The sequence below is a fragment of the Phyllobates terribilis genome, unplaced genomic scaffold, assembly GCF_046119375.1.
Source record: "Phyllobates terribilis strain yellow unplaced genomic scaffold, ASM4611937v1 Scaffold_1573__1_contigs__length_254858, whole genome shotgun sequence".
NCBI classification, from domain to species: domain Eukaryota; kingdom Metazoa; phylum Chordata; class Amphibia; order Anura; family Dendrobatidae; genus Phyllobates; species Phyllobates terribilis.
In genome coordinates this window covers 77,497-88,553 of record NW_027364333.1, presented here as the reverse complement: position 1 = coordinate 88,553, position 11,057 = coordinate 77,497, and the positions used below count along the sequence as shown (strand labels likewise).

The 11,057-nt window shown below is 44.7% G+C and overlaps 1 protein-coding gene across 1 annotated transcript; it reads right to left on the bottom strand.

Annotated features, from left to right (window-relative positions):
- Positions 1-1,247: 1,247 nt before the first annotated feature.
- Positions 1,248-9,995, bottom strand: LOC141244473 (ragulator complex protein LAMTOR3-like). The gene is made up of 5 exons (XM_073669010.1): positions 9,797-9,995; positions 9,478-9,536; positions 8,067-8,200; positions 7,070-7,133; positions 1,248-2,148 (listed from the first exon to the last, which is right to left on the bottom strand). Exons 1-5 carry the CDS (start codon positions 9,871-9,873, stop codon positions 1,943-1,945), a joined length of 540 nt encoding a protein of 179 aa, XP_073525111.1. The 5' UTR covers positions 9,874-9,995; the 3' UTR covers positions 1,248-1,942.
- Positions 9,996-11,057: the final 1,062 nt, after the last annotated feature.

Here is an 11,057-nt window from a genome sequence, read left to right as displayed (position 1 = left end):
ATTCAGGAAGAAGGCCATTTAGTCCCTTATTCACATTGACGTCACTGACACATGGTAAGGTTTTAATACTAGAGGTTAGGACCATCCCGCTTTGGGTACACCTTAACGCTGGTGGGATAGCTTTTACGCTTTTTTACCAAGTACTCCATGTTATTTCTATGCACTATTGCTTTTACTCACAGCAGGGTATATGTGCATTTTGTTTCTGTCTCAGGTTTTGGACATTCTTTAGGAAGTATACTGTTAGGATTTGCCAAATTTATTCGTATACAAAATATTAACCAAAGTTGTACAGAAAATGAAATAATCATATACAACTCTGGTTTAATGTAATACTATATGGTGTGCATTAAGATGAATTATAAATTCAATGGTCATTCTCAACCTATTAAAGATAAAGGCCCTGATTCATTAAGACTGGCCTTTTGTACATCAATGTTAATAATGAGCGCCCTGGAGTAAGTTGCTATTCTTAATGAATTAGGAGCCGTACGCCACCCCAAGACATATCCAGTAGCCCTGAGCTGGTGTAGATGGCTGTAGTAATTGACACTACTTTGTGGCTCCTTTCATGGTGAATTTGTCGGGTTTGCACGCTCACGACCAGTCCAAGTTCCACCCACTTTTGGAAAAGCTGGTGAAGCCGGCCAGTAATGGTCTAAGAATGACAAAAGTTGCCAAATTTTTTCACAACGTCAAGTAGCACAAAAACTGCAATCAAGACATTAGTTTTATTATTTTTTTAAAGTTAAATTGTATTGCAAGATGTAAAAACAGTTAATGTGTCAAATGCCGTCATTTCTATTCCAATGCTTCAGCATCGCTTATTATAACCTTCCATACGAGTCTCAAACTCAATAAGTCCCACAAATGATATGGCGATATGTCAGAAGAAAGTTACACAGTAGGGTCACTTTAATTATACATTGACCGCAAAAGACCCCAGTTTAACGTGGCACTAACAAATCTGTGATTCTCCTCCCATGAACAGTTAGAAAATCTTGATGCCGCTGACAAAAGAGCAGCTTTCCTCCAAAAGCAGCGGCCGCACATCACTTTATATTGGAAGGAGCTTACTCCTTTCCACAGTCAGGAGCGTCCTCAGACCAGTGTCAGACCTAGTAATGGGAGCTGAAAAACTGCATCATAAGCAGAATGAGTTCCACACACAATTACATCTGGAATATTTTTTCCGTTAATCTTGTAGGTAAAAATCTTAAGGCTACAAGCCTCGGTTCCTCAAGAGACAGTGGTAAGTGCATTATATTCTATAGGCAAGCTTAATAGTTGCAGAAAATAACTTTTCACAATGGTCCTATGCTGACATCTAGTGGCGAGAGGTTTATTATTACAGGTATCTGACTTTCCCCATTGCCACTGCTCTGCTCCGTTCTAGGTTGAAAGTTCACTGAAGATAGCTAGCTATTATAGTCCTAATGTGTTGGTAAGAATTTGTGGTTTGGAAGGTGGATGGCAGCTTCACTCTGATCAGTCGTCCTCGATAGTGACCATGAGGAGGACTAACAACAGGGGGAGCTAGAGAGCAAACCATTCTAGCAGTATTCTGCTTCTGGATTTTACCCGTCAGTGCAGACCAATGTCATTGTAAGCCGCTATGAAACCAGCTACAAAGATCTGCAGATGTCACTGAGACACTCACACGTCATCATTGGCTCTGTGCACACAATGTCCTAGGTTTAATATCAGCAAGTTACAATTTAATGTGGTTCCAGATAGAAAAGCAACAGAGAATACGACCGATACAAATCTACGCCTCTTACTGTGTTAATACAATGGTTATCTGCAGGGAATTTGTTGGTTAATTGCCCAGTGTAATCACAACTGGATCCATCTCTGCAGTGGATAAGCTCCTTCACTTAGGGGGAATGTGAAATGTTAGGGCTGATGCCCCCTAGAAATCCAGCAGTTCTCCTTCATTTCTCTAGCAGAGAGGAATATTACTCAGTGCACTGGCAGAACTACAAGTACAAAGTGTTTCATTGCTTTGGAAATGGCAACCTTTTTTTTTTTCCCCACACCAAAAGTTCATGACTTCTTTTGAGGACCACGCAGATGAAGAATTCTCCACCACTTGTCGAAGCTCTTCAAACAAGGGGCCAAGTTCTTTTTCCAAACTAAGAATTAGACCTAAAAATAAAAAAAATATATATGAATAAATAGTGAAAATTGACTGCAGAAGTCCATATTTCTATGTATATTCCAGCTGTTGGCAGACTACAAGCTGCTGTAGACAATATGTGTACTCCGATTTCAGGGCAGAAAGTGGGAACCTGAAACTTTCCATCATCCGGCATAAAACTGCATCAAACGGTAGAAATGAGAGGAACCTGTTCTGGGAACTGCTCTTTGTCCAACTGCTTAAAGGGGATATTGAGTGAAGACAAGTTCTGTAACTTACTGATCGTGGAGGTCGTGTCGCACTGTTTGGAAGCAGAAGGAACTTTAATCCTCATTACAAAATGAAACTAATATTATGCAGATAGAACTAAAACTTGACTATGTTGAGCCAGTTGTGACATTTGTTAGTGGCTGATAACTGGTCAGTGATGACTAGCCCACTGTGTAATCTTAGTTCAGGTGGACAATATGGTAGACATAGTGCTGGATGCGTCTGAGACCGGTTATTGATGGCATTTGTTGTGCAGTGTAATTACTATTGTAGTGGCTTCCATTCAGAGCACACATGAAGCCAATACATTTTGGCTAAAGGGATTCTCCAAAGACGAGTTATCACTTATTGATTAGTGGGGGCAAATCAAGAAATTTTTATCCCCAGCAGGGTACTTTTATCCTCATTAAAGTTCATCAGCAGTGCACATGCCTGATTGCAGGACCATTCGTTCTCTATGGGGCGGCCAGAAAAAGCCGAATGCAGCATTCCACAGCCCACAGGGAATGAGTAGAGCAGCGGTCAACCATCTTTCTAATGGGCATGAAAGTGCCCCCTTTTACCAATCGGTGCAGGTTGCAGTGGTCATACCTCCACCAATCAATCAGTTATCAGCCACCTTGTGCATAGGCGGTTACTTGTTTTCACCAGACAGATTTTAAGCAAATGTTTGATGTGAGAGTCAATTTAGATCCATTGCTTCCACTCAGCTGAATGATGGGCGTGCTATCCTCTGAAGAATAGGACACCCGTATTATAGTCCAGGAAAGCGGGCACAAGTTGGAAGTGGATCTGTCAGGACTAGTGTTGAGAATTGGAGACCAGAGCACTTTTTTGACGTTAAGTATAAGTTATATATTTTTCTAAACACATCTAAAAATATTTTAAGGACACTTTACTAGTATTTTTTGTTGTTGTTATTGCACTGACTGCACATTTTAAATTATCTTTGTGTAAGGACCACATCACACCATTACTGGATACAGAACATCTACAGTATCATTAAGGGATCAGTAGTTGTATCTCATCAACTCTGACAAGAACCAAGAACCATTTCATGTAAATTGGGACAGGGTAGATTGGATTTTCTCCTCGGCTTCCAGTTGAGAAATTCTTCTTTCACAACAGACATACAGTACAGACCAAAAGTTTGGACACACCTTCTCATATAAAGATTTTTCTGTATTTTCATGACTTTGAAAATTGTACATTCACACTGAAGGCATCAAAACTATGAATTAACACATGTGGAATTATATACTTAACAAAAAAGTGTGAAACAACTGAAAATATGTCTTATATTCTAGGTTCTTCAAAGTAGCCACCTTTTGCTTTGATGACTGCTTTGCACACTCTTGGCATTCTCTTGATGAGCTTCAAGAGGTATTCACCGGAAATGGTCTTCCAACAATCTTGAAGGAGTTCCCAGAGATGCTTAGCGGTCCAGCTCACCCCAAAGCATCTCGATTGGGTTCAGGTCTGGTGACTGTGGAGGCCAGGTCATCTGGCGTTGCACCCCATCACTCTCCTTCTTGGTCAAATAGCCCTTACACAGCCTTGGAGGTGTGTTTGGGATCATTGTCCTGTTGAAAAATAAACGATGGTCCAACTAAACACAAACCGGATGGAATAGCATGCCGCTGCAAGATGCTGTGGTAGCCATGCTGGTTCAGTATGCCTTCAATTTTGAATAAATCCCCAACAGTGTCACCAGCAAAGCACCCCCACACCATCACACCTCCTCCTCCATGCTTCACGGTGGGAACCAGGCATGTAGAGTCCATCCGTTCACCTTTTCTGCATCACACAAAGACACGGCGGTTGGAACCAAAGATCTCAAATTTGGACTCATCAGACCAAAGCACAGATTTCAACTGGTCTAATGTCCATTCCTTGTGGTGTTTAGCCCAAACAAGTCTTTTCTGCTTGTTGCCTGTCCTTAGCAATGGTTTCCTAGCAGCTATTTTACCATGAAGGCCTGCTGCACAAAGTCTCCTCTTAACAGTTGTTGTAGAGATGTGTCTGCTGCTAGAACTCTGTGTGGCATTGACCTGGTCTCTAATCTGAGCTGCTGTTAACCTGTGATTTCTGAGGCTGGTGACTCGGATAAACTTATCCTCAGAAGCAGAGGTGACTCTTGGTCTTCCTTTCCTGGGGCGGTCCTCATGTGAGACAGTTTCTTTGTAGCGCTTGATGGTTTTTGCAACTGCACTTGGGGACTCTTTCAAAGTTTGCCCAATTTTTCAGACTGACTGACCTTCATTTCTTAAAGTAATGATGGCCACTCGTTTTTCTTTAGTTAGCTGCTTTTTTCTTGCCATAATACAAATTCTGAGAGTCTATTCAGTAGGACTATCAGCTGTGTATCCACCAGACTTCTGCACAACACAACTGAAGGTCCCAACCCCATTTATAAGGCAAGAAATCCCACTTATTAAACCTGACAGGGCACACCTGTGAAGTGAAAACCATTTCCGGTGACTACCTCTTGAAGCTCATCAAGAGAATGCCAAGAGTGTGCAAAGCAGTTGTAATGCACACGCCCGGGCTGAGCGGCGTGTGCGTGTGATTCCACTGGACCGTGCCGGAGAGTGAATGCCTGGAGGGGCGTAACTAGGTATTCACCCGATCCGACCAGGGTCGCACGACGGCATACGACGCCAGTGCACCAAGGAGGAACCGAGCAGAGGGACCAGGTGCTACTCCAGGACAGACCCCGGACACGGCTGTTGACCCACACAAGGGAATACAGGAACAGACTGGTTAGGCTGGCCACAGACTGGTGGGTATAGGCAGGCACGACTGGTATGCAGGCAGGCGGGTATGCAGGCAGGGGGGTACAGGCAAGCACGGCTAGAGTGCAGACAGGGAGGCGCTAGCAGGTAGGAACACAGGCGGGATAGGACCCAGTACACACTGGGACTCAGGAACAGAACCACAGATGTGGCGGACAAACACAGCAGAGTGAGGCCGCCTAGAGAGGTGAGCGAGAGCAGGGCAGGACGAGACCGCCTAGACCGGTGAGTGAGAGTAGAGCAGGACGAGGCCGCCTGGAGCGGTGAGCAAGAGTAGAGCAGGACGAGGCCGCCTGGAGCGGTGAGCAAGAGTAGAGCAGGACGAGGCCGCCTGGAGCGGTGAGCAAGAGTAGAGCAGGACGAGGCCGCCTGGAGCGGTGAGCAAGAGTGGAACAGGACGAGGCCGCCTGGAGCGGTGAGCAAGAGTAGAGCAGGACAAGGCCGCCTGGAGCGGTGAGCAAGAGTAGAGCAGGACAAGGCCGCCTGGAGCGGTGAGCAAGAGTAGAGCAGGACAAGGCCGCCTGGAGCGGTGAGCAAGAGTAGAGCAGGACAAGGCCACCTGGAGCGGTGAGCAAGAGTAGAGCAGGACAAGGTCACCTGGAGCGGTGAGCAAAGGGAGAGCAGGCTAGAACCGCCGGAGCGGTGAGCAAAGGCAGAGCAGGCTAGAACCGCCGGAGCGGTGAGCAAAGGCAAAGCAGGCTAGAACCGCCGGAGCGGTGAGCAAAGGCAGAGCAGGCTAGAACCGCCGGAGCGGTGAGCAAGGCAGAGCAGGGGGGACAGGGCTCTGTTCACACGGAACAGACAAGAAGGGAAAGGCAGAACCAGATACCCACAGGGTACTTGCAGTGAAGTAGCGAGTGGACCACAAACTCACAAACGGGAGTACAGTGACAACGAGCAGGAGTAAGGTACGAGTTCAGACTGCAGAAAACGGAAAGGTACGGACATAGAGAAACACGGGAAAACAGGCTAGAAGATTATACAGACAAGAACAGACACAGTAGCAAGATACAGGAGCGGGTCTAGGAATGCAGCCCCTAGAAGGTGGGAACAGGCCAGGAGCGTGTTCAGACAGGACAGACTAGATACAGGAGCGGGTCTAGGAATGCAGCCCCTAGAAGGCGGGAGGAACAGGCTAGGAGCGTGTTCAGACAGGACAGACAAGATACAGGAGCAGGTCTAGGTATGCGGCCCCTAGAAGGCGAGACGAACAGGCAAGGAGCGTGTTCAGACAGGCCTGGAAATACAGCCTCCAGGATAGGCAGACAAGAGAACACAGAAGGGGACCTGGCACATTCAGAGTGAAAGACCACACTGAATGAAACACAATGCTCAGGCAGGGATTCATTGGAGCAGCTGGGTTAAATACCAAATGACAGACAGCAATAGGCTGGGGACGCACAAGGGGTGTGCCTGCAGCAGGTACAAAAAGCAGGAAGTGATCGGGCGCCGCCCTTAAGCAGCAGACACAGAGGCAAACAGACAGCACGGAGGGAAGCCAGGCTAGCAGACTGGACTGGAGATCAAGTGCGCGCTCTTGCACAGTGGGAGATGGACCACTATGCAAGGACGCCGCCAGGTATGTTACAGCAGTCATCAAAGCAAAAGGTGGCTACTTTGAAGAACCTAGAATATAAGACATATTTTCAGTTGTTTCACACTTTTTTGTATAAGTATATAATTCCACGTGTTAATTCATAGTTTTGATGCCTTCAGTGTGAATGTACAATTTTCAAAGTCATGAAAATACAGAAAAATCATTAAATGAGAAGGTGTGTCCAAACTTTTGGTCTGTACTGTACACTGCACCTTTTATCGGGCTAGACATGTAAATACAATGTAAATAATACAGAAGAACGCCTACCTGTATTGGCATTGCTGCTAGCTATGAAGCTCACAACCAACGGCAATCTGTTAAACTGGACAACCTGAAACACAAATCAATGACTTACAGACAATAGAAATGAAGTGATACTTATAACCTCCATATTTCCATGCTGCTTAAAGGCGTTTTCTATTGTGTAAATGATGCTTTACTGTACAATGAACATGGAAAACACTTCCAATGGATCCCTATGAACCGTAATGTGAGGTATGCATGGAGAAAGTGACTTGTGGACCACAAAGAAAACACAGTGAGATCGGTTAATGTCAGTGCAATGAGGACTGAAACAGCAATTCTAAAAGGAGGATGGGCCTATTAATATGTCTATTAACACCGGCACTTTACACACAATCCTCATAACAAATGGAATTAAAACAAAATGTTTCATCAGGGTTTAGCTTGTTCTTGGACCCCACGCTTTACTCCCCCTCCCCAGGTGCAGGGCTGAGTCTCCACCATAGCTCTCGGTAACGGATATGGGCTGCAGCGCTGACGTCATGTCGACAGCACACCAGCAAATCAGAGAGCTCAGTGGCTTGGCGGTGTAGACAAAACACCCCACTCAAAACACCTGAGCTCACTGACTGGTTGCCAAGCTGCTGATGTGACATCGGCCCCGCAGGTAATACTGGACACATGGAGCAGCCGGAGAGGCTCAGCACCGGACCGGAAGAGGGTGGCTTACACCAGACAATTTTACAATCGTTTTATAACAAACTGCACCCAGGGATCACGATTTTCTGATTTGGGACAATCTCTTTGAGAACTTTGGAAAATATTTACAATCTACATATCTAAAGCCAACTGTATAGCAGGTCAGACAGACCTGCCCGAAAATACCTGCCCCCAAAAAACTCTAAACCAGAAGATGATACCACTTGAATCTGGTTGGGATGAGCATGTCCATCACCACCACCGATTGTGATAATCACACCCGATGCTCACAAAGCCGTCCTGGGTCTACAGCCTTACCTACCTGATACGTGGTGTAGTAACATATGATGCTTTTGTTTTCGGAGAGTCCCAGCTTGCTTCCCTGGTCAGTGGCCAGTGCAAATGTGGATAGGAAACATGGCCTCAGAGCATGTTCAGGGGAATTCTCATTTGCAACTGATAAAGAAAACAGCAATAAGTGTTTGAATGTGAACATTTCTATAATCCAGTCTCCTACTTTTGGTTGATGAGGTACAAGCAGCCCAAAATGGCTGTACACAAATAGAGGGTCCTGGTTTGGCTTTATAGCCCAAGTCATGTGGCATGGCTCTTTACAACTCTGGAGCAAATGCATGTACCTGTATGTTCGTACTGGGGTCTGCATGTGTGGAGGGGGCTCAGCTTGCGCCATATACCGGCTGCTATACAGCCACCATCAGTCTTCAGCAGCAGCGCTTGTTCCAGTCGCTGATGTTTAACTACCTAGGCGCTGCTGTCAATCACTGGCAGTGGCAGTTAAATAGCGCAATCATAGTTTTGCAGTATATAGAAAAAGCAAAGGATCACAGGTTTTCAAGTCCTCTAAGCGGACTAAAAAATAAAGTAAACTAATTGTATTAAGATTCATATCACCCTCTTTTTCCTTTTAAAAATAATGAAAGTGGTTTCCAACTTCAGATTTTGATGCAGTTTTTGAAGCCAAAACCAAGAGTGGATTAAAAAAAGAGACATCTACCATTTATTATTCATTTCTGGCTTTAGCTACAAAAACCGCTTAAAAAAAAAAAAAAAAATCTCAACATGGAAACAAACCCATCCACTACTTTTACATTGATGCTCCATGCGTAGGATAGAGCATCAATGTCTGATCAACTGGGGTCCCACAACCAGCACCCCTGATGATCAGCTGTAATCGGTGCTGCCGGACGGAAGTGCTTACTTGCAGATCTTGGCCGCCTAGTTGTAGTGGCCGCCGTGGAGTACTACACATCCGCCTCTTATTAAATTGAACTGAATAGGAGGCGAATGTGAAGTACCCTGCGGTGGCCACTACAACTTGATGGCCAAGCTCCGCAAGTAAGCACTTACAGCCGGCGGCACCGATAACAGCGGATCGGCGGGAGTGCCGGGTGTGGGACCCCAACCGACCAGACATTGATGTCCTATCCTACGGATAGGGCATCAATGTACAAGTAGTGGACAACTTCTTTAATCTCAATTATCATTATGGCTGAAATTATTAGATTGAGTTCCAATATTGGCAGGAACAAATCTGCTGGTCAGATAGTTGCTTGTGGGCTCACCAGTGGTTCATCATATCCGCATCATTAATTTGGAAGTTTGAGATAACAGTTGAGGTGTGTAACCTAGCTGTAAGAGTGGGTATAAGGGCAGAGAACCACATTACAGCAGAACTGCATGCCGAGACATGCATGTCCATTCTAGTTCCTTACCTTTAATTACAGGTACCCCATCTCTGTCTGACACTACAATGGCATGAAGTCCTTCAACACTAATAAAACAACAATCAAAAGGTTATGTTAGTAATAGACATAATTTACTACACACCTCACATCAGAATGACCATTGTTAACGAGCCAACGCATGGGCATTGGTATCAGAAATAAAGGCCCCAGAGACCAGGCTGTATCGTCAGAGAGAGGAGGGCAGGAGTTTTGTTATTCAGACCTTGGGAGTTGAGGTCTTAAATTATTAAATATAATTACATAATAGCAATCATTAATCATACGAAAAACTATGGAAAGAAAGTACCTTGGAAGTTTTTTGTAAAGGAACCTTCTCAAGTCCTTGGAAAAGAAAAGAAAAAGCAGATGAGTATGGGTACCCATATCTAACCAAGAACAGGATGGCGGGCTTCAGAATGTTAGCCAATGCAAAGTGGAACTCCTGTACTCCTGACAGGCAGAGGCCCGGGAGGTAACACCATCACCTATCCAGCTATTATGGCATATCCTGTGCATGTACCATGAATGCTGGAGATTAAAAAACCCTTTGATACGAGAGATCAACCCTAAGCTTTCATAATATTGGATGTTAAGATAAAAAAAATGTAGTAGATAAACCACTTCCCGTCAAAGCACTTCCTAATGGAACATGCCCATTGACATTAGGACTTGCATCTTCATCCTGGAATCATGATCCCAGGGCTCCATCCAACAGTGCTCACTACCCACATCAAGCAGGGACCCAGCAGTGAAAGGGTGCACTGTCAGCACTCTGCCGCTGCTCCGTTAACTCCTTACATGCCATGGTCACTGGAGATATTAGATCCGACTGGAGACCCCATCTAATAGGCGGCCTGCCAATATAACACACACAGGCTGGACATTGAACTGCACTAATGGATTATTTATGCAACTAACGCATTGCGTGTTCCCGTTGTGAAACTAATCATTTACAAAAATGTTGAAAAACAGGTTTTGTTTTCCCAATAATTTTTTTTTATCAAATAAAAAACAAATTCCAACAAAAAAACACACACATTTGTCATTTTATCACAAAAATAAGGATGACCAAAAAGACTTACATATCCCAAAATAGTACCAATAAAACACGTTATGATCCTAAGAATATGAAAACAATAAAACAGAAAAAAAAGATTTATTTTTACAGAGGGGTGTACTCATTTGTGGGATCCCGATCCATCAGCCAAGTCAGTAGTCTCTGGACTCTGGATAGGAGGCTCGCAAATCTCTTACTTTGGAGGGGTCCCTAACGTGGCTTTTGATTAGTCTGGCTGGTGCAACGTCATTAATGTGTCATCAGTAGTGTTGAGCATCCGATGCTGAAATATCGGGTATCGGCCGATATTCGCGGTATCGGAATTCCGATACTTTTGCAATATCGTATACCGGAATCGGAAGTTTCCATAATGCAATGAGCCAGTTTCATTTTATTCAGCCAATGAGGATCCTAAGAAGTGTGGGCACATCCTGTTAGTATGTAGGCTTCTTAACTAATTGCATGGCTGTGATTGGCTGCTGAAATGATGTCATGATGCACTATAAAAGCC

Bases quoted from the DNA above. Each gene is read 5' to 3' on its own strand.
- LOC141244473 (XM_073669010.1), bottom strand. From the start codon at position 9,873: ATGGGTACCCATACTCATCTGCTTTTTCTTTTCTTTTCCAAGGACTTG. The intron at 8,201-9,477 runs GTAAGGAACTAG...TTTCTTTATCAG, and splicing joins TGGGGTACCTGTAATTAAAG to TTGCAAATGAGAATTCCCCT. The intron at 7,134-8,066 runs GTAGGTAAGGCT...TTTGTGTTTCAG, and splicing joins GTTACTACACCACGTATCAG to GTTGTCCAGTTTAACAGATT.